This window comes from Cavia porcellus, unplaced genomic scaffold, assembly GCF_034190915.1.
Source record: "Cavia porcellus strain 051 isolate PalLab524CR breed Dunkin Hartley unplaced genomic scaffold, mCavPor4.1 scaffold_12, whole genome shotgun sequence".
NCBI classification, from domain to species: Eukaryota; Metazoa; Chordata; class Mammalia; order Rodentia; family Caviidae; genus Cavia; species Cavia porcellus.
The window spans coordinates 64,756,773-64,784,362 of record NW_026947495.1 but is presented as its reverse complement, the minus strand read 5'-3'; the positions used below and the strand labels follow the sequence as shown (position 1 = coordinate 64,784,362).

The 27,590-nt window shown below is 39.8% G+C and overlaps 1 protein-coding gene and 1 long non-coding RNA gene across 2 annotated transcripts in view; one reads left to right on the top strand and one right to left on the bottom strand.

Moving 5' to 3' along the window:
- The window catches only part of LOC134478321 (uncharacterized), a 28,395-nt gene extending 22,929 nt beyond the window's left edge, over nt 1-5,466 (bottom strand). Inside the window, exon 1 of the long non-coding RNA XR_010050887.1 lies at nt 5,221-5,466. This is a non-coding gene — a long non-coding RNA (uncharacterized LOC134478321). The remainder of the gene's footprint in view (nt 1-5,220) is intronic.
- Pde11a (phosphodiesterase 11A) overlaps nt 1-27,590 on the top strand; it is a 386,279-nt gene that overhangs the window by 339,933 nt on the left and 18,756 nt on the right. Inside the window, exons 18-19 of the mRNA XM_063259356.1 lie at nt 5,230-5,304; nt 9,638-9,721. Of these exons, the coding sequence (XP_063115426.1) occupies nt 5,230-5,304; nt 9,638-9,721 (159 nt within the window). The remainder of the gene's footprint in view (nt 1-5,229; nt 5,305-9,637; nt 9,722-27,590) is intronic.

Below are 27,590 nucleotides of genomic sequence, written 5' to 3'. Positions count from 1 at the left end.
GCATAGATATCAGAGAGCTCTTTGACCAAAATGTTCAGTCTTCAATTTGGTTTAAATTCCAAAATGAATACCTTTTATGCCTGTGTGTGTTACTGCCCCCAAACATTAGTTTATAGCAACAATAGTTTTCAATGAAGTAATTACCTAATTCAAGATCCTTGATTACTGGTAGTTTTCAGAAATTAATAGCTCTAAATTTTCTCTCCTTTATTTTTGAGAAGTCTCACTATGATATGCAGGTCAGTCTTAAATTCCTGGGTCCCAGGATCCTCCTATCTCAGTCTCTGGAGAACTGTGACTAGCTCTATAGGCTAACTCTTTAAGTTTCATGAGGTATCTACTCATATGGAGTGTGAGTTTCGAAACAAGAAGTTGGTATCTTAATTCTTGGCGTTTGAGGAAAAATGCGATATGTTCATATGTCAATATGTGCTTTATGTATATTATGCTTTGTGCTTTGTGTATATTCACTTGTGTTTTGTGTTTATTATTTCATTTGATCCTTTATAAAATAAATAAATAAACCTCTGAAGTAGGTACAGCTACTACAGTACACTGAAGAACGACCATGCAAAAATATCCTAATTCCTGAATCTTATAACATTACCCTAGGAGGGAAGGGTATTTTTGCAAGTATGATTAAAGCAGGGGGATAGTGATCTAACAGATTATCTTAAATTATCCTCATGGGTCCTAAATTCAATCACTACTGTCCCGAAAAGAGAGGATGGAAGGGTCACACATTCAGAAGAAGAGAAGGCAAAGTGAAATCAAGGCTGAGATTGCCCTGATATGGCCGTGAGATAAGGAATACTAACAGCTGTCAGAAACTGCAAGAGGCAAGGAACACAGAGAGCACACAACTGCACGAATACCATGGTATCTGCCTGGGGACTGATGTAGAATTCCTGGCCCCAGAATCATGATAGAATACATTCCTATTAGGGACAGGGATTTTGCTCAGTGGCGTAAGCACCTGCCTGGCAATCGTGAGGTCATGAGTTTGATCCCTGGCACCAAAAAAAAAGGGGGGAGGGGGAGACTTAAAAAGGATAAGTACCCTGAAGTCCTCCAGGTAATAGGTGGTGGAGCTCAGAATAAATCTTAGCTGATTAGCTGCCTAGCCTCCATTCTTAATGTTTTATGCTTTCCTACATAGGATGCAATGATCAGTATTTTTAAATGATGTAAATGTATCTACAGAATAGACTATGATAACACGAAACCCAAGACCTCAGTGGTTTAAAACAGCATATTAATAGCTCATGAATCTAGGGGTGCATCTAGGGGTGGCAGGCACAGCTTTGCCTCTATCTGGATCATTCTGACAGAGGCCAGGGAGAGTCTTGCACTGGCAATTCAATGCCCCCTTCAACCACTGATTGCTCTGAACTGGCCACATGACCCCACTCAATGGAAGTACTGAGTGATCCTTACATGCACCCAGCAAGCAGAAATCTAGAGACAGTGATGAAAGTATCACTGCCACAATTTGCCATTCTAATCACCAAACCTGTTCTCCATGACCCTTGCAGACAAAATATACTCATCCTCTATCTAAAGAAGATAACCTCAAATGTTTCATTAGTCATGGCATCAAACTCAAAACCCAGAATATCTAGATGCTCTATGCCCATTTGTATAACAGTTCTGGATATAAATTAAAGACCTGCACATAACAATAATAGTGACTCACCCCACCCAAAACACAAAGTACCCATTATAGCACTCTCACTCAGAGGGGAGAGATGAACGACATTTGGTAGGTAGTGGTCCACAGTAATTCTTAAATCTCACTGGCATTACCAGGAGGGTCCTTCACACTGTAGTGGGCATGATTCCCTGGGAGGTGCTTCCTAGTTCATTATTTCCTGAGGCCTTTAGATCCTCCCTGGGAAGTTACTCCTTTACTGTGATCCTCCTTGGTATTATCTGAAGGTCAAGCAGCTTCCTTAGACTGCTGCTCACCCAAAGAAGGCTGAGGGGCCAAGGCTTACTTTACATAGTCACAACCTGGTGGTTTCTTTAGTTTTAAAGTTCTCTTAAGTGTCATTCAGCTCTCTCTGCCTTCAATTCTATTCCTTTCCATTTGCCAATAACTAGAGCCATGTTTCTCTTTTATACAAACACGTTAGATTGTCTGTTTTTCTTTACTTCCTTATATTCAAGAATAAATACAGTAAGCATCTTTCTTTCTCTCTTTATTTTGCATGACTTACTTCTTAATATCATGGTTCTCACAGGCTTCTGAAAGAAAATCATGTCATTAAATTATTTCTTTGAATAATTTTTGTCCAGTTAAAAAAGTTTCTGTGCATCGCCAAATTATTTCATAGTTTTTAACTATGGGTGTGTGGCCATACCCTTAATTGTATTCTTATTCAAGGCTAACTTTGACTCTTACCATTTAAAACATACTTCAATTTTAATTTTTATGGTTTATAGTTCAGATGCAGCTTCATCTTCCACATCTGCAATACTCAGAATTTTTCTGTTCTTTTTCATTCCTACTTATAAATCTGCTGATCCTTTGTAAAGATCAACTGTAGTAAGGTCTGTGGAAACAGTCAATCATGGCATACTTTGAATATTTGTTTTGCAATCCCTTTCCTAAGGCCATAAGTTCATTAAGAGCAGTACTAGCTTTGTTTCAATGATAATTTAAAAATTATTTAACAAAGTTTGCATCCTAATCTGATATTGGCCCTCAAACTAATGCTGCATATTTTAGGGCCTTTTTCTTTCTTTTCTTTTTTAAAACATAAACAGCACCTCGCTTCCATACCAGTGTTTTAATTAGTCAGGGTTGGGCTCAGCTTTGCTGTTTAACAAATACATTCTGAAATTTCAGTTGCTTAACCCCAGAGGTTTATTTCTTGCTTACCTCACAGTCTAATTCAATCAGGCAATTTTCTTATAATGCTCTTCACCACATGAATGCTGATTTCATTTTCAGTAGAACATATTTGAAGTCACCAGAAGTCACATAAAGTAGAGTAACTGTGAAGAAGTCATGTGGTTCAGTGGTGTCTTTCAACATCTGTGCCCACCACGTGCAGAGGTAGAGTTTGAAAATGCACTACAGGGAAGAGGTGGGCAGCTCTTCCCCACATTAGGAAAAGTGTAGTCCTGGGGTGGCTGCTAGGACAGGGATGGAAGGAGAAGGAAGTCAGGAGAGCTGGAAGAAAATGGAGAGACTAAGAAAGGAGTGGTGCACGCCTTAGAACCCTCAGTAAAGGAGCACATTAGGAGCTAAAGGTGCAGGCGTTCACTTGGAAAGAACACACTTTCCCCATTGATATTTTAGGTCGACTTGGGAGGGCCCGTGGTCAGGTGTAGGTGGTCTTCTCAGCCACAAGTATAAACATTATTATTTTTGTTAGGGTGTGAAATTGTGCTGATAAGTGCAGAAACATAAAAGCTCAGAGAAATAAAACATGAAGACATGTTTTTGCAAGTGCTTCCATCAGAAATCTGGTCATAGGGCTAAGCTGGAAATCTCACTCATGCTTGTCTCCAAATGGAATGGTTTATTTTTAAAGTTATACTCACTTTTTAGTTTTAAAAGCATTTGACACAAATGAGAGAATCCTCTTTTAAAAATCTAAATGTATTTCTAACTTTCTGGATGTTGACTTTTAAATTCCTTCTCAAAAATGTTTCTTTTTCTGGGGTTAATTCCACTTATTCTTTCTCACAAGCATGACTCTAAGCATGTGTGGGTTTCCCCAGTGATCTCCCAAGGCCTGATTAGCATCTCAATTTCCTTCTTTAAAAAAAAATTCAATCAGGAACCACTTAATGTTCCTGATTGAGTTTTTAAGTACAAACAAAACAGTGGTACAAATTAAGCTGTGAAAAAGCACAGGGGAGGTACCCAGTACTGTTATAGAAAGAGTAAGGACAGATTTTGTTTTAATGTCTTCGCTTTCCAGGGACTACAGACCTATGCAGGACTCCTACCTTGGGGCCCTGATGTGCACAGTTACATTCCTTAATGTAAAAGACTCAGCTTCAGAGCAAGCTGAGAGAGAGTTTGGGAACCGAATTAATGAGACTATACCCTAAGGGGACCATGGCTTCTTTAAAGGCCAGGCCAGAGAAAAAAGAGAGGCCAGGCTCCTGAAAGGAAAGGCAGTGGCAGAGGCTCCTATGATGAGAGAGTGAGAGACGAGGGCAGTTGTTTGAGTCACTTCCAAATACTTTTAAGCAGTGGAATTCTTGATGGGGATCCAAGTTTGTCAGAAATATGAACTTAGTGGCCGCACAATTTCTTTATAAATGGCTACATACTTGCTTCTCTCAGATTCGTGGATGCGTATGTAAGTTTGATGTTGCGTTTAAATTTTTTTATGACCTGTTTCTTAAGAAACACCAGGCAAATGATCTTGATTACAGGAACTTGACCAAACAAACCCATTTCACCTTTGCTGGATGTAAGAACCTGATATTTACAAGAATGTGGAATGGAGAAAAACTAGTTTGAGTAGCCAGATCTTCTTGCCATCAATTGTCTAAAAAATTTTTTTCTACTCTTTCAGTATGTTATAAATCCAGCTAGTTCATTCACAAATTTTTCTAGATGCACCCCATAGTGTTGTTGAAAATACCTGTTCAGCATGCATCTGTCACATCAGTGTGTTTTCCACAAACTACCTTGAGAGGCTGAGACTGAAGGAAGAGACAATAATCTCTGACTTGGCTGCTGATCGCTAATTTCACTAATACTTGAAAGATAGGAATGTACTTGTTTCTGTGGTCTAAGCAATTTTATTATGCTTAGAGTAGTGACAGCCCACTGTAAATTAACACTTTGAATACATAGACTGAGCCAGGCCAAGGCTAGGTTCTTCGAACTGTAATTCATGACACAGTCTGGAATGAGCAAGGAGGCCGGCATTAGTACTATCTCTTGGTTACAGTAAGAAGCAGAGAGCAGGATATTCACAGAGAATGTAAACTTCCTAAGAACAAAAGGAGTTTGTTCCAGAAAGGGAGTTCCAGAGTGTTTGCAGTGGCATCTAAAAATACATTGCATAACTCTCCTCATTAAAAGGAAATCCATTTCATTGATTAAATTCTGTAATAGCATTAAACACAAAAGGTTAATGTACTTCCTCATAAGCTTTTTAAATGTTGTGTTGAAGATAATCACCATGCCCATAAACTAGAACTATTTCTGAGTCTTGTGGTAAGTTGCACATAAATTAACGTACTCACGTGTTTCAGGTGGCTGAACTGGTGACCAGTGAGTTCTTTGAACAAGGAGATCGGGAGAGAGCGGAACTCAAACTCACCCCTTCAGTAAGTTCATCCTGTCATTACTAGGAATTTCTCTTTTGAACAACATTTTTTAAAAAATAACTCAAAGTCACAACTTGAAAATGGAGAAGACTGACAATGGATTTAAACAAGAGCTCCTAAAAGTTTAAGACTTTAATTAAACCTAAATGCTAATGCACTCATTCCCAGGTTTCCGATTAAGAATGGTAAGCTGCTTAACAAGCACTTCCTGAGCACCCACCATGGGACAAGCAGGCACAAGGGAGAACATGCCAAGTGCAATCAGAACAGTTCGCAGCTCAGCACCAGCCTTCCGCATACACCTATTTTGGATTAGAAATATGACAAGAATTTAAAAGCAAGCTATGCAGCCCTGAAGAGCTGGTGTTTATTTCCAGTTTCAGACTCACAAAGACCCTCAAAAGCAAATCATTTCAAGCCTGTTTCCTTGTTTGTGAAGTGGAAAGTTTCACCTGGGGAACTAGGCTCTGCCCACTGTAATGCTATTTATGTTGGACTCACACATTCAATTATTATTTGAGAATGCTTGTGTTAGACTTAGGACACCATTGAAGACTTCAATGCTTCGGACAGTACCCTCAGGGAGGAGGCAGCCTCTTTATTCTCGGTGAATGATTAGCTAAAAGTCTGAGAGTGGGGCAAAGTATTTTAAAGCCTGTTAGTGCTTAGCACAGCACTGTAGGTTCAATGAAGCTCAAGGAATGTGTCCGTTATCTGTTTTGGAGGATTCAAGTCAACCAAGTCTTGAACATTTGGAGGTATTTGTAAAATCTTTGCATTTTAAGACACCCTTCCTTGTTGTTATTTAAAAGCAAAGGAAAGCAACGGAACTTCCTAGCCTGATTGTTTTAAAGTCACAACTCTCAATCCTACTCATTTTGACTATTCTTAAGCAGTTGCTTACTTGCAAAAGGTACAAAGACTATATCGATTGAACCACACATTAATTATTTTAGTTTTCAAAGCAACATCTATTCATATAGTGTTCATAACATCCTTTATGCTTTTTTTGATGCTGTCAACCAAAATTGTCTCTAAACATAAAGATACTAGATTATGATACATGCAGTTCATAAGTAAAACCTAGGACAACCCAGATTTCTCCTAGTTACATATCTACTTTTTTTTTTTTTTTTCACAAAATGCTTTTCCTTCCTTTTAAAAAGTGTTTCAGAGGCATACCCTGGAGGGCGCACAATGCAGCCATACCACAGGTCATTTAATTAAATGAAAAAATAAGCATAACTGGCCAGGGTTGGTGAGCAGGCGGGTACAATGGTGAGGTGCTAAAAAACTTTTATCAGTAAATTCAGGTAAAGCATTTTCTTAAGATGTAAATTAAATTAATTTGCAGTGGAAACATAGCTTTAAATGCCATTCTTTCTTCATAAAAGGCTACTGAAGATAGTTGATTACCTGCTGTAAGAGGCAGAATATACCTTCTCTGTCCTTTTCCAGAAAGGCTTGGCAGGGCAGGCAACTAGAACTGTGTCTGCTACCCTTTATTTTTAGAAGGAACATTTTCCTAAAGCCCCAACAGAAGCTATGACCCTGGAAGTCAAAGGCTAATCTGGACCACAGACAAAGAGTTAATACCACAAGCAGTAAGTCAGTAAAATATGATTACACATCCCTGCACAGCAAGTGTGAAGTAGACAGTGTATTCGGAAATGAGCAACATTGTATTTTCCCTACCCTATAGGACTGCCTCAGCTGGTGGAAAATGTAGACTAAGTAAATAATGACTAATATGCGATTATAAGATGCAAAATGTTGTAAATGAAAAGCACAGGACAGTGTGATACCTCACATCTACTTTTCTCTCACCAAACATTGATTAAGAAGTTCAGAAATAAACCCTTAAAATTATGGTGGAGGATTTCAACATGAGTGTCAAGACAGCAGAGTGAGGGAAACTACTTAAATGGTTCAGAAACAGCAGGATATTTACAAGCAAAAAGAATGAGGTTGGTGCCCTGCCTCTTACTGTACCCTAAAATAAACTCAAATTGGATCACAGACTTAAGTGTAACATCTAAAACAATAGAACTCTTCAAAGAAAATATAGATAAAACTTTCTGTGCTTGCTTTATTCCATTATGTCTTAGATATTATACCAAGACCCAAAAGATAAAATGGCCCAGAGATATTGCCCCCGAGGTGTTAAATTGGACTTCATCAAAAATCAAATTGGACTTTATCAAAATTAAAGCAATTGAAAGAACAGTCTACAGAATAAGAGGATTTGTTTATAAACTATGTACCTGAAATGGGTCTGGTATTTAGAATCTATAAAAAAGAATTATTATAATTCAACTCAGTTTAAAAAGTGGGCAAAAGACCTGGATAGACACATTTTCAAAGATAATATGTAAATGGCCAATAAGCTTGTGAGAGATTCTCAGAATCATTAGCTATCACAAAACTGCAAATTAAAATCACAGTGCAGTACCACTTCCAACCCCCTAAAGAAGTTATCATCAAAAAGACAGACAATAGCAAGTGTTGGTGAGGTTGTAGAGAAACTGAGCTTCATACATTGTTGATAGAAATGTAAAATTGTGTAGCAGCTTTAAAAAACAGTTTGGCAGTTCCTTAAAAAATTAAACATAGAACTTCCATATGACATAAGAATCCCACTTCTAAGAATATCCCAAAAGAAATAAAAATGCATGCACACAAAAATGTTTACATGAACATTAATAGCAGCCATTTTCATGATAGACAAAAACAACTCAAATCCCCATCAACTGATGAATGAAATACAGCATATCTATACAATGATGAAATATCGTTTGCAAAAAATAATAATAATAAAGTGCTGATATATGCTACACAGACAAACCTTGAAAACATACTAAGTGAAAGAAGCCAGTCACAAAAATAAGTGTGTCGTGTGATTCCATTTATATGACATGTACGGAACAGGCAAATCCACGTAGAGAAAAAGTAAATTAGTGCTTGTCTAAGGCTGGGAGTCCGGGAGAAAATGGAGAGTTACTGCTAATGGTACGGATTTCTTGAGGGGAGCAATAAACATGTTCTAAAACTGATTATAATGATAAGTGTACAATTCTGTGACTATACTAAGAGCCAGTGAATTAAAAAGGAATTTGTATATAGTATCTACCAGAAATTAAGTAATTCAGAAAGAGCTATAGACAAAATAAAACAAAATGCTATGACTTGGATTTGGTTTAAATGTGTCTTCCAGGGTCTTAGGAACTGCAATTTAATCTCCATAATTCTGCATTAAGAAGGTGAGCATTTCACAGGACAAGACAAGGAGCAGAGGCTGCAGGAGTCAGTGACCTTACCCCAAGTTTAGAAAAATTTTCTTCAGGTGTGGCAGCTCCTGATTTCTATCCCAAATACTCCCTCTGTGGTTGCTAAGTCTGAAGAATGCAGGCATTTCCAACCTCTGGTTGGTCAAAGGGATAGTTGGACCTTCCCTCGTGATGAAATACAGTGCCAAAATGCTGTGGATGCCACATCTGATTTAGTGGCAAGACACAGCCTACTCTAAGATAACAAGGCAATGCAAGGCATAAGCAGGTACTTCGTTCTTCCAGATCGACATTGTAGTTTCTCAGGCTCTGCCTCATTCTGTGAGTACACAGGAAGGGACATTCTCACTGCAGTGGAATTGGCTGCATTTTTTTAAGCACTCTATGTTGACCTTCTAATTCCAACTGTTTTCTCTGTCGAGCCTGTCCAACAGAAATCTGTCACTTCTTTTTCTCAAAAATATACCTAAATTATATCAAACATAACATCATAAAGTTTAAAGACCGAGAGTGAAGAATGGGTGTCCCCTACCATCATCCACCCAATGACAGGTAAATACTTGGGAATTTATGAATAACAGACTCTTCTTGGAAAATACACACAATCGCCAAACTAACATCTCACCCTAAAACTTAGTAACATGGTTTCTATTTCAAATTTAAAACTTAGGGATTTTTCCCAGTCTAAATTATTCTGTATTATTCTGTATTATTTTGTGGTAATAAAATATGCTCTCTTCCCCTTGACTTGTGCCCAATTTCCAGTGACCTGATGACTTGATTTACTTAGCACTTAACCTAAAGACAGATTTTGGCCCCAAAGTGTTGTGTTCTATAAGTTCAAGTAAATTCACTTATAAATCTCCTATAAATGGAAATACTTTATTTCTCATCTTAGATAAAAAGAAAAGAAAGTATGTGCAAAGATTGATTATGATTTGTGGAGTGTTCACTTGGTAAGAATTGGACCACTGTGGCAAAGTATCTGAAGAGCGCCTGTAAAATACTCCAGGATATTACAGCAAGGTTGTCCTTCTGCTCCCTAGGCTATTTTTGATCGGAACCGGAAAGATGAACTACCTCGGTTGCAGTTGGAGTGGATTGACAGCATCTGCATGCCTTTGTATCAGGTAATTGTTTATGAGGACGGTCTGTAGGTCCTGACTGAGCCAAAAAAGGAACAGTGTGTGTAAGGCACTTTCAGAAGCATTCATTTTAGGAGATCTAGAGAGCATATGTTGCTGAGACCTTGCTGCATTTTGTCTTCCTCAGAGTTCTGACCCAAGTTGTAAACTAGAGACCTGAGTTCTCTACCACTGCCTACGACAACATAATCTCCATGGGCCTCATCTTCCTCATATGCAAACCAGGAAAAATGTCATCTCAGTACTTCCCAAACTGTGCCCTGTGGTACACAAGTATAGTCTAATACTCTGTCTCTTCAAAAAACAGATCTCAGGCCCAACAATTAAGATATTTAGAATATTAAAATTTTGAAAGTTCAAAGAAGTCATGCAGAAAAGAAATTTACTTAGCCATTACTCCGACCACAAAAACCTTTTTAAAATGTTTAGTTTTTGTTGTTGTTGTTGTTAATATTGTGTGAGACACGAGGGCTCTACGAAGCATCATGTCTATTCTGACCCCATGGTCTGGACCAGCGGGCTTATGTGAAGCACTGTCCATGTGCAGACTTTGCCTCTCTGAGATGTGCACAGCACTATTTGACCGCTGAATTCTGAGCAAGGTGTGCTAATGATTTCTACCTCTGTTACCTGGTGCACAGAACCTGCTCCCAGAAAGGAGTGTCAGCTTTGAATGGTTCACACTCAACTTTTTGAGTACAGATTAGAGCTGGCATAACAGTTTAGTGTACATTGGCTTTTAATTCTACTTCTAAGCATTTGCTTTCATTTGTAAAACCTGGTGAGTTCCTTACCCCCGACCTAGCTCAATCAGACTAAGCTGCTTTTCTAACTTCAAAGGGAGAAACATGTAGAGAAAACAAAATCTCTTTAGCTTCTCACTCTGTGTAACTCCATTAAGGGCACAATATTGTTTTTTAAGGACCTCACAACCATTAAATTTCAACTTAACTTATTTACCACTTCATTTTCAGTACTTTTAAGAACCCGCTGAGCCCTGTCACGGTACCCTGAAAACAAGCAAGCAAATTAGAATATTGTCTTTCAGATGGAAATGTAATTTTTAGCAGCCATAAATAACAAAAGTAAATTCATTTTTTGTTTTATATGATCCATTAAATTTGTGATACATAAAATCAGCCAAATACAGCTTTTAAATCATCTAAAATAAGTTTAGTTATAAATGATCATAATGTTCCTTCATTTAATAATGAAATATGAACAAAAAATCAAGAATGATGCACGCTTTTTTATAAGGGGATCATCAACTCTCTTCTTCCTGTTTACTCCTCCCACCCTTAATGTTGCTAAATAATCCAGGCCCCATGTGGAAAGCCCACAACTGTGGGGTCAGGTATCTCTTGCTCTGCTAAATTGACCTTGACTACCCACACTGGGCTATTTTTCAATGTTAGTCAGCTTCCTGTGCACACTTAGGCAATAATTGGGATTAGTAAATTATTATTGGGGGGGTACCGGGAGTTGAACTCAGGACCTCACACTTGCCAGGCAGACTCTGTGCCACTGAGCTATATCCCCAGCTCAAATAAATTATTCTTGCACTAACTTCTTTTACTGAAAGTAGAGCGTAGGAGTATAAAGACTTGTGTTTGTGGGGCTGTGTTTGATATGGGATACTAGTTTGCAAAAGCCCTGTGATGTGACAAGTCACTCTTCTTAGTGACTTGTTTTTTGGTTTTTGTTTTGTTTTGTTTTTTGGTGCCGAGGATTGAACTCATGACCTCACACTTGCCTGGCAGGCGTGTAAGCCACTGAGCTAAATCCCAGCCCTGTGACTTGTTATAGTAAATGCCAGAAAAGGTCCTTGGAAACTTTGAACAAATACTGATTTGTTTCATTACTGACTCCTGATTATTTAAGTTTATCGTACATTTCCTATTAAATGCTGTGAAACCATCAGTTTGAAAAGGAAGTTATTTTAACTTAAACTGAAAAGTAACAGTGTTGAGGATTTAGGGAGTAATAGTACCATGCCATATTACATTATCAGCCTGATTTTTAGTGTTGTACTTTACTACTCATCTGTGAGATTTAGTATATCTGCAGTTTTCATCATGGAAAAAGGCTAAGACAAGTGATGCTCCTACCAAATTCGAGTTGTGTCCTGCTCATCTTGACCTTGGTTTTGGTGTTGTAGTCTTTCAACTGCTCCACGCCACTTCTGGTGGGGACTTCTCCCACCATTTTTTCTCCTGGGGGAGAAACATGTCATCCTAAAGGAAACCACATAAAGTGCTGTTTGCACAGGCTCATATTCTTAACTGCTGCTGGTATCTTCCCATTTAACAAAGAGTGAAACCTTGCCTTTTTAAAATTTCTAATCACCATTGAATTTTTAATTTTACAATTTCATTTGTAAATTCTTTGCAAGAGTTTGAAATCACCATTTGAAAGAGCACTCAAATGAAACTGTGACACAAGTTTAAATCATCTCTTTGAGGCTCCCTAACTTGTTCCACCTCACACTGTGGGTTTCCCCCCCCACACACACACACACCACCTATTTAATCAGATAATCTTCCATCAATTGTTGATGCTCCAGCACTGAAATGGGATCAGTCACTGGGAAGAATCACCAATAATTGGAAGATAACATAAGGAAATATCATAACAAGCAAGGAAAGCCACTGGCAGAATGCTAGTCACTAAAGCTGAGGCAATTCTGATTCTTGCTAAAAGGCCAGTTTGGGGTTTTGCTAAAGCAGTTTTGGGATTAATAAGGGATCTAAGAGTTTAGAAGGCAAATAGAAATATGCAGATGGCAGGAACCCCTGCTGTGATTATCTCTAGTCTGGAATACAGAGCATAAAAATCTCCTTTGGCTTTGCTAAACTGACCAGGACATAGGGCAAAAGGAAACATGTGAGACAAAGAATGTCCCCATTACTAATGAAACCCTGGACCTAAAGGCAGGAGCTCTGGATGGTGAAAAACCTCATGGTGGAGCCTACATAGGCAGATGATCATACAGAGTGTGTCATCCCTCCTGCAGGCCAAGCAGTATGGACAGAAACTGCAGTGCTGGAGGCTGCTCTGGGCCGGAGAGGTCAGAATAGGGAGCTGGGGCAGAGGAGGCCAGCCTACAGCCGGGAGTCGTCCTTGTCAAATATCCTAATAGATCATATACTTTCTCTTTAGGCTCCTGCTTGCTGACTTTTGTTCCTCCTTGAAGCAAGGGTCAAGTTGCTTCAAGGAGGAAGAAAGGGCCCCTTATTTGTATGCCTGCAAAGAAACACACACCAGTGTTTGGATAACCACTGATGTAAAACCACAGCTCCTATCTGTGGGATAGCCTCAGTTCACACTGTGGGAAGATGAGGAATTTCCTTTCTCTAATGCCCATTCATTGGGAAGTTACCAAAATAATCAAGTGATTGACTAAAAGCGACTGACCGAAAATACAGAATATGAAAACCTAAATGATGTGTAGGCCCTGTTTACTGGCATATTGAAAATACACTGATTGATTCCATTCCAGAGTGGAAAAAGAGGATGAGCACTTGAGGCATGCCTTTAGCTCTCCCAGCAGGCCATGTGGGGAGAACAGGAGCAGGGAATGTCCCAGCCCCGTGCATGGTCACAGCACAGGGAGATAGCACCTGTCTGCATACATATGCTTATGTGTGAATAAAAAGTCCCAGAACTTTCATGTCTTTTTAATCATATGGTTCCAAACTTTTCTTTAAAAAGAAAACGAAATGAAACAAACAACAACAAAACATAGGGTGGCCTGGAGATAAAGGAAAGAAGAAAGAAATACTCCTAACAGGCAGAAGTCATGATTTATCTGTGACAGCATTTTAATCAGGAAGCATGGAAAGCCAGGAGTGGGCAGGGAACCAGCCAAGTGTGTTCCCCAAGAGAAGCCTAAAGCCCTGGTTAGTTAGCTCTGTCCTAGCAGGGTATCTCCAAGGAATACATTGACATCTGATTCCTGTGCATTCTGCTGCCTTTGCACCCTGCTGGGGAGCCATTAGCCTGCTGCTCAACATCTTTAGAGGGGAAAAAAATAAAAAAGAAGAAGAAGAAGAAGCACAACATCAAACTTAGAAGTCGTTGCTGTAGCAGCCTTAGGGATAAACAGAAACCCTGATGTCACAGTATCATTCTGTGCTGCTCTTCCCAGGAAGGAGCCAAGTTCTGCTCCGTATTTTCATTCTCAGTTTAAACTTCCGTGTACCTAGAGTTTCAGTGATGCATAAAGGCATTATAAATCTTCTGTTTATTAAGGATTGAGGGCTCACTGTTTCTTATGAACATAATCAGATTTTTAGCTCATCCCAATCGGCTTGTAATTTTGAGATGGATTTTCTCAAAGATAAGGCAAAAGGCCTTGAGCTGGGCTGCATCTATAGGATAATTCTTTTTCTCCATTAAGAGAAATAAAATTTCTGAAGAGTAGTGTGGCTCAATAAAAATATCATGGGGCTCCAGCAATAAGCAGTGCTTCTGATGGTAAGATTATAATAGCTTTTCACTCTTCCTACCTCCGGTTGTAATGGTCATTTTGAAAAATACATTCCACCTGACATAGTCAGTCATTAATATGCTTTCTGAAAAAGCAAGGAAAAGTATCTCTAAAATATACTTGAAACGGTAAAGGCTCAGAGGTAGAAACTGACAAATTGGAAAAGAGGATATAAAGTGCTACCGTAGAACAATTTCTTTGGACACTGATAAAAGTGCTTTAGAAACAGCTCGGCATTCCCTATATGGCTTGTGGCTCCTGTCTAATTTAAAAAAAAAAAAAGGAGAGCAGTGGGGTGGGGGATACAGCTGCAAAGTATAGAGCAGAAAGATCATCTCTTCTGAAAAAGAATGAAATTGGGTAAAAAGAAAAACAACTTCATCAAACATTTTTTTAAAGAAAAAGTCATCACTCAAATTAGCTCCCTATAAATGTTTTCTCTAAGATGTTTATGTAGTATTCTTGTTGATGAGAGAGAATTTCTTACTTGTTTGTACAAGGAGGGGGAGATATGTGAAATGGCATCATATATAACAAATATAACTTGATTATAACTTAAAAACTCAGGAAATAGGAAAGGAAGATAGAGTGCTAGGAAATACATATAATGTCATTTTAAGTTACCAGGGAGCGGGGAGAGAGGGCGCGGACTTGGTAAGCACTCTGTACGGGCCCTGCCCATCCAGGCCTGAGGTCCTGTCCTTGCCTGGCCCCTGTGGTGAGCGCCTGTCCCCACCTCTGCCAGCCTCCCGATGAGCTGCGGTCACCAGTCCTCCTGGCTTTCCTTTGCTCAGTCCCTCAGGCAGTCTTGGCTCCCAGCTACTTTCCCTAACTCTGCAGCCACACGACTCCTAAGTCCTTTCTAATGTGTTAACTGAACAGGGCCAACTTGCTTTAGGGAAACTGTCATTTTCCTGAATTAGAGTCTGAGGTGGAAGGGACAAGCCCCTCCCCACCTTCAGGGTTTGACCCTCCCCCGATAAATGGGAGCTGAGGGGCTCCCCTCCAACCATCCTCCCTTTCACCTCTTCTCTCTCTCCCCTCTCTCCTCTTCTCTCTTTTTTCTCCCTGTCCCCTTCCCTAACACCTACACTGCCAAATTTTTAGATTTTCTTTTGCTTGTCCAAGCCCAGGGAATTCTCCTTACATAGCTGCCCTGCCAGAGTGCTAATAGTAAAATCTATTTACCTAAAAAATATTCTATTATAAATATATAAATATTCATATAAACATTCAAAAGAATCCGTTTTATGACATTTACAGGGCCCTCCATTACAGACTTGTGTGAGAATGACCTTCCTTAATTAAAAGAAAGAAATAAAAAGTCTGATCACGTCACCCCCTGCTTAAAAATGTCAGGTTACTGCCACCATGTGTAAGATTCTCTCCAGATTCTTCTGTTTAGCATCAAGGGCCTCTCACTCCATTCTGAGCTTCCCCTCCCTTGGCAACCCCTTATCCCTGTAACCCACAGACTTCCTTAGCCAAGCATTCTTTGCTCCAAAGCATAGGACTCGCTAAACTTTTTGTTCTTCCCTTGCCTTTGCCTCTCCCCCATCCCCCAGCTGCAAGACATTAGCTCAAAATGTCACTTCAATAAAACCGTCAGTCTTCCCGCACTCTGTCCATCTCTTCATAATCACACACAGCACTGCACTGCAACTGTCTGTCTGTCTGTGTCTTTTCCAAGTAACACAGATTTCTTGGGACCATCCTATACCTGGCACCAAGCACAGTACATAGTGCCTTAGGGCTGCTCAACACATGTATGTTGAACAAAATGAATGAAAATACAGAAGGGCAAATGTTGAGATTGGGTACCACAGATTAACTATGAGTACTGGGATGTATGCAGTAAGGTTATAATGTCATTTTAAGTTACCACCAATCAATATAAAAACCTTTCACTGGAGTATGCACTGTTATATTCCTGCCCATAATCTAAAGTATATGGCCTATGATATCTTTTTAGAAAGTGGTTTAGTTCTCATCATGGTTGAATTGGCCCTTAATTCTATTGTAAATGACTAGTTTATAGCTATGAATTTTTCATGACTTTGACTATTTTCAGCTAGGAAATACATTAAATTTTCTTTTATCCAACATTGCCAGAAAATGTAATCTTCTAGTTATTGTAATACTCAAATTAATAGATAGAGCTGGCATATATCATACCTGGATTTCAAGAAATTATGTGATACATTGTGTACTTATGATTTCAAGAAAGTATAATACAGTAAAATGCACTAAACTTATCAGGATTACAATTTTATGTTTCTTTGACTTAGACTATCCAGGTACTCTTGTGCCTAATAGATATCAATACAAACATCAGATAATAATGCACTGTGTCTAATGAAGTGCTGAGGTGTGCAGAAGGTTCATTAACACAAGGACCGTGACATTTGTGCCACCTCCTGCCTCCTAAAGGATGCAAAGTTCTTCTGGAGTATTTGCTGTGACAAGATGTTTGATTTGTAGCAAATTTTCTTCCTCCAAAAATGTATTTGACTTGACAAAGCAAACAACTCTCAGTATATTTTCTTATAAACAAAATGACCTTTAACTTGTTTTATTTCATTCAATGCAGTACAAAAACTGTTTTTCTGCAGTAGCACTTACTGTAGTCTACTCATATGAATTTTATGAGCTTAAAAGCTGCCATCGTGAATCAGTACTAAATCCTAGAATCTAATGAAAAAAAATTTAGGCACTTCCAAGTAAGATTTTTGAGGATAGAATTTAAGATAAGATCTACTTCTCCAACTGATCAACATAAATAACTCTTTTAAGAATATTTTTGCTTTGAAATCATGAAGCTAAAAGTCACTTAAACTCAAGTCCGTACAAGGTTTAGAATGTCATCTTCTTTTTAAGTCACTTGCCAGTTCCTCTAGAGAGCATATTTAAAAGCTGATTTAGCTCTTCTTCATAGCCTGCTCTTCTTTGATTCTTTCTAGAAGAAAAAAGAAAGAAGGGATGGAAGGAAGGAGTACAGGAGGAAAGCAGAGAAGGGGCAGGGAGAGACAAGGAAAGCTGCAAGTTTGGTGTTTTGTTTTGTTTCTGCAATATGAATACAGCCCTCTTTCAATGTTTGGTTTTGGGCATTGTAAGACCCTCTCCAAAATTTCTGCAAGTTAATGTTCATTTGTTTGAGCTTGTGGGAAGTGAGGCATGGCATACACACAAAACATTCTTATTGTTGCTATTGCCAAACAGAATCTTGTGTATATTCTCAGTATTTTCTGAGAGATGTTTGTTTTATTTTTTTGAGAGGGTCTAACTATGTAGTGCAGGCCCTTGGACTCACTGAGATCCTCCTGCCTTAAACTCCTGAATACTGAAATTAAAGGCCTGTGCCATCACACCCTGCTCCTGGGAGAATTTAAGAAGACATTATTGGATTTTCAGCTATCACTACTCTTATATTTAATTATCACAGCTATACTTACACATATGAGGTAAATCTCTGCAAGGGCATGCCTCATCCTAGCAAGCAGATGCTATGTGGCAATGTCATCAGAGAGAACTGGACTGGCAACTTCATACCCAGCCAATGTGGCAGGCCAGCAGTTGAGTCTGTTAGCCAGAGTCTGAAATAGAGTTTAAAACATCTGTTGGACTGAAATTTTGAGAGGAAAATTTCAGTATTAGAGTCCTACATATATGAGATCATCTTTTCTATAATTTTCAGCAGGTAGACATTTAACGCATAACCACTAGATTTGCCACTGGATGAGAGCTTAATTGTTAAGGTTTACAAAGTGCTTTCATATACGCAAAGAATTTCATTAGTCCAAACTCTGAGACTGAGAAGGTACTTGGCTCTGGGTCCTGTGTTGCCTTGTGGTCTGATTCTTACAGACGAGGACACTGAAAGCTAATGAAGCCCTTATACCTGGAGTGAAGCGATTACTCCAGGGCAGAGGCAGAACTTCCCAGCCAAGTCCTCTGGGTCTTGCTGCTCTGTTTCCCCCCACTAACCTGCCCTGAGGATGCGGCGGCTGATTCGCTTTGCCCAGCATGCTCTGCCTTCATAAACCTCTGGGTTACAAAATAAAACTCTGAATCCTTCAGAGGAGAGGGTAATAGGGACCTGAATAAATATTCCTAGAGGATTGAATGGGCTCATGGATTTTGTTTATCTGGTCACTGTAGACAGTTTCTCAGAAGTTCATCAAGTTATCCTAAATGTCACACCTTCACCTCATCTTTCTGAAGAGTCTTCACTTCATAAAGGGAATTTTTGCTTTTGTACCAGGGATCAAACTCACAACCTTACACTTGCCAGGAAAGTGCTTATGCCACTGAGCTAAATCCCCAGCCCCTATAAAAGGAATTTTTAAAAAGATACATGCTTCCTTGGGCAATGAGAAGAGCCTGGAAGGATTTTTGAAAAGAATAATAGAAATAGTCTGTTTAGACTGCCCTAAACAGACTGTGGGTGTGAATGTTAAAGACTCCACTAGTTAGGTCTCCAGAGAAATTGAGAAGAGTAAAGGTAATATGTATCACCCAGAACACTGAATTTATTATGAGCAGCTGTAAGGAGAAACAAGAACCTGACATTCTCTACTGCTCTGATGCCCAATCATATCACTGCCCACATCCCAACACATTCCCCCTAGCTAACTGGTATATTTGGTTTTGATCACTTAACATAAAGTTCGTAGCACTTTCCCACTGTCCTACATAATTTTCATGTTATCCTTGAGATGGATGGATTTTTCTCCTAATGGAGAAAACTCTGAAATGAGCATCGTTGTTCAGTGTTTTGTGGGCTTATTTAATGTTAAAAGTTGCATTTCTTTAAATAATATAATTTTCCATTATAATGCTCAAATGCTGAGAGACAGAAAGCAAGTAACATTCAGGAATGGCAGGAAGCAGGACAGCACCTGGAAACAAGCCAATCTCCCATTCAGAGGGGACCAAGAGGGGCAGGACCAGCCACCAGTGGGTCTGAGGTCTGCTGGAATAAACACAGAAAACTTGGTGGCTTGAAACAGTGACACTTTATTCTCACACACTTCTGGAGACCGGAGTCCAGGGGACAACAGCCTTGGTTTTCCCAAGGTCTCTGAGGAACACTCTATTCCAGCCCTGCCTCCCAGTTCTGGGAGTTGCCCACATGGTAGGGCACACCTATATCCCAGCACTGGGAAAACTGAGGCAGGAGGATCACAGCTAGTTTGAGGCCATCCTGGGCTGCATAACAAGGCTCCATCTCAAAAAACTTAGATAAATAAACAAAACAAATATTGTCACATTCACAGGCACCAGAGGTTAGCACTTCAGGCACCATCTTTTTGGAGGACAATAATTCAATTCACAACAAGGAAACTGAGGCATATGCCTAGAAATGAGTCAATGAATGATGTCTCATGACTCTCCAGCTATCCATGCTACCAGATAAGTAGGCAGTCACTGCTGCCAATTTGGGGCCCAGAGAATTCTTCCATCTGAGCACACAGAGAGAAAACTCAGAGCTCAAATTTAAAGTCTATGAAATGACTGGTTGGACCCCCAGATGCCTAGGAAGCCAGAGGTCAGATACTACCAGAAGCTGAATATTCTTATCCAGGAAAATAACACAGCCTGAGACAGATCTGCATGCACTTGCACTGGGGATGCTAATGCATTACCTCCTCCAGCAGGGATGCCCTTAAAATGATGCTCACCAGTTGCCAAGCATAGCTCTCCCACTTCCTGCCCTCCTTTCCCTTCTACTCTGCCTAGAGTAAGTCTCTCAGTGCCTTGGCTTTAAATATACATAAACAGATGAGGGTCACAGAATGTGTGAGGAAAATCACCAATCTGAAAGAATAGACAAATGAAAAACAAAGCCAGGTGTGATGGTGCATGCCAGTAATCCCAGCACTCTGGAAGGCTGAGACAAGAGGATCTCAAGTTTGAGCCCAGCATGGGCAACTTGCAGCTTAGTAAGATCCTGGGTTGTAGACAGGGCTTGTAAGGAGAACAATTAGAATCAAGAGACAGAATTTATAATGATAGTCACCCAGAGTTAAACACAAAAAAGCACAGGAAATGTATCCACAACACTACAGTCCCAGAATATTCAGCCAAACGCCAGGATCCTACAGCAATGTCCTTCATGAGTCCAGCTGAAGACCTAGAGCCCATGACAATGCCTCCCACAAGTCCAACTGGAGGTCTTGAGCCCATCAGAAGGACTCATGCCAGTCTGTTTTATGGATCTGCTGGGAAAGCCCAAAGGTCAGTGGTGGAAGCCAGAAAGTCTATGCCAGTAGGATGAGGAGCTGTGCTGTAGGTTGAGGGTTCTACACTTGAGCAGAGAAGTCATGCTCAAAATAAGGACCAGGGCTGCCCTGAAAAGTATGACAGCCATCCCCCGTGACAAGGAGGTCCCAAGCTCCTTTAACAATGAGAACAGTCGAGTACATGCCAGGAGGCCAGTGTGATAAACTTCTCCTGGAGATAAACAGCACAACCTGCCCCCCTCCGGAGCCAGAAAGTGATGCTCATGATAAGGACCAGAGCTCCTCCCAAGTGAACCACAGCCGCTCTCATGAACAAGACTCTGAGCTCCTCTGATGACGATGGCCAAACTCACACTGGGGAAGCCACCATGACAAGCTCCTCCAGGAGAACCAGCAGCTCGAAACAGCAACTCTTAGAGAAACCCACAGTGCCTTGCTCCTCTTCTCCACGTCTCTATTTATGCTGGCAACTTTCCTCAGGTGGGCCGTCTACACTCAGCACCATACTAATTTAATTCAGCTGGCATTAAGTGGACCACCAGTTTTTAATCCATAACATCCTGTCTCAAAATTTTAATAAAAGAAAAGGCTAGAGAGATAGCTCAGTGTAGGTTCAATCCCCAGTATCAAGGGGAAAAAAGGAAATGAAAGAAAAGGGAATTCAGGGCATATGGCAAATATTGAAAAGGCTGCTTTAAAAAGACCTCTAAAACTATTAAAAAGACAAACTTATGAAGCAAGAATAAAACGCTTGGGTTCTTTTCCTTCTACAGCTTGTTGCCATGTCAGGATTCTTCTTCATCTGGGAACTATGTCATGCTCCTGAGAGCTATGTCATGCTCAGCACCTCTTCCTGAAGGCATGGCTACTGCCCCATCCTGCAGCCCCAGCTCATCCCCAAAGCTATCCTCCTACAGCAGAGCTGTTGGCCCCACTCACCTATCTAAAAATCTTTCACCCCTCCCCACCCTGTCCCCATTACTAGAGGAAAAGGCCCGAGCTGCCAGGCATGACCTTTGCATCCATCTCCCCCTCTCCTTCCTGGATGCCCTCTGCCCTAGCCATAACTGGTACTGGGACCCACCATTTCCCAAATGGCTACCTCACTAATGTTCCACACCCAGTAGACTTTCTCTCCCCTACGCCAACCCCACTTTTACTTCTGGGTTTAGCAACCTTGTAAAATCTCTGTTTGAACTCTAGAAGTAAGTTTCCCAGCCTCAGGACCCTCCTTGGTTTCCTTTATTAGCATACTGAAGTTATTTGTATTCATCCTCTGCTAGCCACAGTGCCCAGGGCACATGAAGGCTACCACTCTCCCCTCATGTCCCTGCTGGAGAGCAGTGTTTAAGTTTTTATGGGGTGGGGCTGCCTCAGAGAGGGGCAAAACAAGAAAAGATTAGGTTGCTGCATTTCTCCTGGGAAGACCTTGCATCCCTCAGCGTCTTACACTTTCGATGCCCTGCAGTAACCCCCGTTACTGAGGTGCCCCATGGTGGATGTTAGCATTTCTACCTTCATTTCATGGATGAGAAACTAGGGAGGTTATACTTGATGCTCAGCATCGCCCCCGTGAATTGGGGGAGTTTCATCATCTGAACTAATACTTCTTACAAAGAGGATGAGCTACATGATCTTGAGTTAACAAAGAACAAAGAATTATTCTTCAAATCTTTGAGCTTAACCTTTCATCTGGTAGCATCTTAGTGCTACAGGAGATCTGAACAGCTGAAAACTCTAAATGGGAAAAAAAAAAAGAAACAGAAATACAGAGGGAAAAGCCAGCAGAAAAGAGAAGCAAAGCCTAAGACCAGAACCAAGGATGAAGCAGTAAGGCCTGAGGTTTCATAAAGTGCCCTCGTTCAAACCTGCCCTCCACACCCGTGAGTGTTAACTCTCCTTGTCTCAGCCATCTCTTCATGGTGATCATCACTGGCTCCTAGGTGTGGCTGAAAGCAGCTTCACTCTGCTGCTTCTTAAGGGAGTTTGACCTTGTAGAATGACTTTCTTCTTGGGACAAATGGAAATGGTGACAGATAATATAAACCTTCCTGCAAGTCTGAAGCAAGGGAAGTGAGATTCGTCAAAATGCGTTGGGAAGAGTACACATTACACACTGAAGCTCTCCAGTGTGTGGGTCATTATTCTCATTACCACTACTGTCATCAGTAAACCTTAGTACTTCTGCTGCAAATCTGGATAACAGCTCAATTGCTTGTTTTACAAAATGTAGCAAGCCTATAACATGTCTTGAGTATTTACTACGTGTGCAAGACCGTCCAAACATTATCTGACTTAATCTTAGCAGTATCAAATTAAATACCATGACTATCACCTTTCTCAGAAGTGAAAACTAAGGTATAGGGTTTCTGAAACTCACCCAAAAGTGCACAGAAAGGAACAGGGCTTAGATTCTTTCTGCCTTTAAATCTGGAGCTCCTAGCCAGTATCTGAGCCACTGCCACCTGAGATAAGGTTATTGTAATGCGAACCTCAAGCCTATATTATGTCCTTAAATAGAAATAGCATGCTGACATACATACAATCCTGAAATGTTTATCTCAAAGCAGACTTGCAGATCTTAGGTAAGGAAGGCAGAACTCTGAATAATATATGGCTATTAAGAGAAATTGGGGTGCCAGGTATGGTGGCATATGTCTGTAACCCCAACACTCTGGAGGCTGAGACAGGAGGATTATTTTGAGTTTGAGCCCAGCCTGGACTACATAGTGAATTCAAAGCCAGCCTGAACACAAAATGAGATACACCACCTCCTCAGAGAAAGAGAGAGAGAGAGAGAGAGAAATGGAGATGAGGACCCAGAAGATCTCTGCTTAGGGTCATTATAGTCTACAATGTACTGTACAATGTGAGGTGTGTGATCTCAGACATCTCAGAGTTTTCAAAGCTACTCTGAAGGGGCAAAATTAAAAAGGACAAATACAGATGAAGTGATGCGATTTCAAATAAGCAGAAAGCAGACTGAACCCGAGTGTGTTTTGAAGGACAGCACGGCAAACCAAGATGCCTTCCAGAACAGGAAAATGTAATGAAAAGTCAGCAAACAAGGTAAAAAAGACAGGCCTGAGAGGGCCTGAGAAACCGAACAGAAAATCTGAAGGAAGATAAATGGATAATTTAACAGCCATTCAGTTTTTAAGAAAGACAAAGAACAAGCTACATTGCATCAGAAAAGGCCTAGAAATGATGATGGATGGGCCCCTTCAAACGTGTAGTGAACACCACAGAACCGCGGCTGCCTGCAGAATCCCCAACCGAGGGCAAATTTGAGGAACTAAATAAGGATATGAGACTGATATGGATTGAAGAGTTTTTCAGAATCTATTTAATGGCCAGGCAGGGAACATTGATCGCTTTTCAGAGGCGCTGTTGAGGAGCGATGAGTAGACAGCCCTCACTCGTGGTGCGGTCACCGGGACGGGTGAGCTGGGGCCGGGGTTTGTACACAGTATTACTGCAGCGCACATTAGGGATTAAAAAAGTAACTTTTGAATTGTGCTAATGCACTAAATTACTTTGATCCTTATGAAATAAGCGTTCTCTCTTCTTGCCTTGTACTGGTAGGCATCTTTTAATATTAAAAAGCAGATGACTTATTACTTAATATTTCTAACACATGGCCAGAGATTGTGATAGATTCCTTTATCTGTTCATGCTAGGCTTTTAAATAAAATATCATATTGTTAAATAGTTAATATATATCCAGTGAACACAATTCAAAAAGTACCAAAGGACATGAAAGTATTAGAGAAAAGTGATTCTCCCCCAAACCGTCTGCTAGTCATCTGTCTAGGGCAACCACAATTAACCAGTTCCTGTTCTTGACAAAAATAGTCTGGGGTGTTTTGTTTCGTTTTGTTTTGCAGCACTGGGAATGGAACCCAGAGAGTCCTGAGGGAGATCTCCATAGCCAATGACAGTGAACCTTTCAGAGCTCAATGAGGCACACAGCCCACTGTGACCCGCGTGCCATGGGTTCACCACCACTGCCCACACCCTTTTTTACTTTTTAAAATTGGAGGCAAGTTCTTGCTAAGTTGCCTGGACTGATTTCAGTCTTGTGATTCTCCTGCCTTTTCTTGCGGAGTAGCTAGGATCTCAGACATGTCCAGCACTTACAGCATGCTTTCACACTGATTTTTATATAAAATGTTTCTGTATCACTCTATCACTATTATCATTGTGTATATAAGTGTACATCCTGCTTCCTGTGGTGTATCTTTATGTTTAACACATTTTGTGATTGTTCTTTTCAGCCTTCATACAGAAACTGCCTCATTCTTTGTTGATGGCTGCATAGTATTAGGTTTTAAAGATGAAGAATGAATTGTTTAACCAATAATTATGTAATTATTTATGGATATTGATGTTTTTATTAGCTTGCTATTTTAAATCATGTATAATAAATTTCATTGTAAATACTTCATTTTGTTGGTAGGCTAAATACTCCAAAGTAGGATTCCTGGGTATTTGGAGTATGAGTATTTGAAATTTTAATAAATGCTGCCAACTTTCTCTCTGTGAGTTGGAAGTAACTTATATTACTACTTAGCGATGTTTGAAATGCCTATTTTCCATACTCTATCCAATGCAATGTTAAGCAAAATTCATTTCTATTTGTATTTTCCACATTATAAATGAATATGACTATATTTTTAGTGTAGATTTATCTACCTAGGAGTCACTTTTCTGCAAACTCTCTTCATATTTTTACTCATTTTTTTATTGGTCTAGTGGTCTTATGTTACTAATTTGTAGGAGCTCACTCTGGATTAAAGAAAAAGAGTTTAGCTGGGATACAGCTCAGCCACCTAGCACCTGATTGTCAACCGCCAGGTCGAGAGCTCCTATTCCTGGTTTTAAAAAAAAAAGCTTTATTCATAGAAAAACTGGCAAACACTATTCTCAGTTTATCACTGATTCTTTCACCTTGCTTGTGCTAATATGTATATTGATTTTACATAAGCAAATTTATGATTTTTTTCTTTTATTACTGGATTTTGTGTCATAATGACTTTCCCATTACAAAATGTAAAATTTTTAATGTTTTTCAGAGATTCTTTTAGTATTTCAGGGCTTTTTAAGAACATATCTTTGACTTCTCTGGGAATCCTGCTTTAGTTTTTAGTTATACCATTTTCCCTACAAATAGTTTTTCACTCACTTTTTCTTAGAATTTGAGAGGTCACTATTATCATCCACAACGGCCCCTTAAATTTGGTTCTATTTATCTTCTACATGATGCTTTACTGACCTGTCTGCTTAGCCATATTATTTTAATTTATATTGCTTTATAGTATAGTTTAATACATGACAAGCCTACCTTCACCTTTTCCATTACTGTTTGGTATTTTCTAATTAATTGTTTATTTTTCCTTATAAACTTTATATAAATAACAACTCTAGTTTGTCTTCTTGTTGGGAAATTTATTTAATATTAAATAGTCAATGATTGACAGTTAAACTAACATAAACTCTTCCTAGCATGTAAAAGTTAAAAACTAGCGCCCATTAGGAAGTCTTATCTTCCATAAAAGTCTTATGCTCCTTTTCTTAAACTGGACTTCAGAAATGTAATAAAAAATAGTTGACAGTATTGTCCCACTGTCCCTATACATGTAAACTTTTTTCATATCTTAGCTTTTGAAGACTTAACAATGTAATTAAAGAAGAGTCCCACTAATGAGTATTATTGGACAGATGGGCCCCTTTCTGTGGACAAAGAGAAGACCAGCTAATGTTACATTTTCCTCACATATACACCCAGTGGCTTATATAGATATTTCCTCACTCACCTTCCTATTTTTTCTACTGAAAATCTCATCAACTTTATTTTATTATACAAGTAAAAAACAGAAGATTCCTTTACATATGGAGAGAGATTACCAAATAATAGAGGGATTTTATTCCCAAAAGTCTTCCCCTAAAGGCAAAGCATTTCTCCTGCATGCTTTGAGTCTCATCCTCTGTGGGTCTGTAGCACTGATGATTCTTCAACATGAATCTGAGCACTGCTTGGTGCTGAGCATGAGAGCCAATTGTAACCCCACAAAAAGTGCCCAGGAATCATCAGATTTGCATGGTGCTCACTATGTAGCTCGTTACTGCACAAAATTAGTCTTTTGGCTCCTGGGACTCTCAAATATAAGCCAATAAAGAATAGAAGAGCAAATACTAAGAGAGTATTCCAGAATTCATTCTTGGAGATCTTGTATGCTTTACTCAGAACACCATTTACACAAAAGGTAGAATTTGCAGTTATGTATTTGTGCAGCCTGTCCCACACAGGCACTATAGCCACTACATTTGAAGGAACTCTAGGACTCAAGGCACCTGAGAAGTATACAGAAGTGTACAGTGAATGAATGTTTTCAGCTCAACAAACTAAAATTTAAAAATGATACTTTTTACACACCGAACTTTGCAAAAATAATAAATATTTTTATACTTCCATAAAATCTCAGGTGGCCTAATTTTATTGGAAAACACTCTGGCATGTGGAGAGGTGGATTATTACCGTGTGGCTACATTTTGCTTACATGGTCCAACTACCTTTCATGTGAAGCCTCATTCATCAAAGGCTGTGGCTTCTGGGTCAGCAGGCATTCCTGCCAAGTCAGAAGTGGCCTACACAATGGACGTGATTGATTAGCTTCCAGTCGACTCTGAAAACCCAGCCACTGGGATAAGCCAGGACAGGATCCTAGTGGGGCTCGTTAGAACAGAGGAGACTGTTCCCCTTGTTCCCATTTACACAGCTGTCTTAGGTCTGCCTGTCATTTACTCCTTAAAATCCTTGTTTTATTTTCCCAGGGCCAGCTAGCATAGGTAAGTCATAGATAAGATTCACTGTCCACATCTAATGTTTGGGAGATAGTGTTTCTTTCTCACTCAGTGAGGGCCCTCCTTTCTGAGACTTTGTCCTGCATCAATGCCAGGGACAAGAGAACAAAAAATGTTGCACCATCGTCCTTGACCCTACACTAAGATGTGAGACAGCTTTTATTACCAGTGTTTCGGCTGAGATCCTACATCCATGGACTGATGTCCCAGCTTTGCTCTATATTCAGCTATAGTAAAACCTTGGTCTCCTTAACTTGAT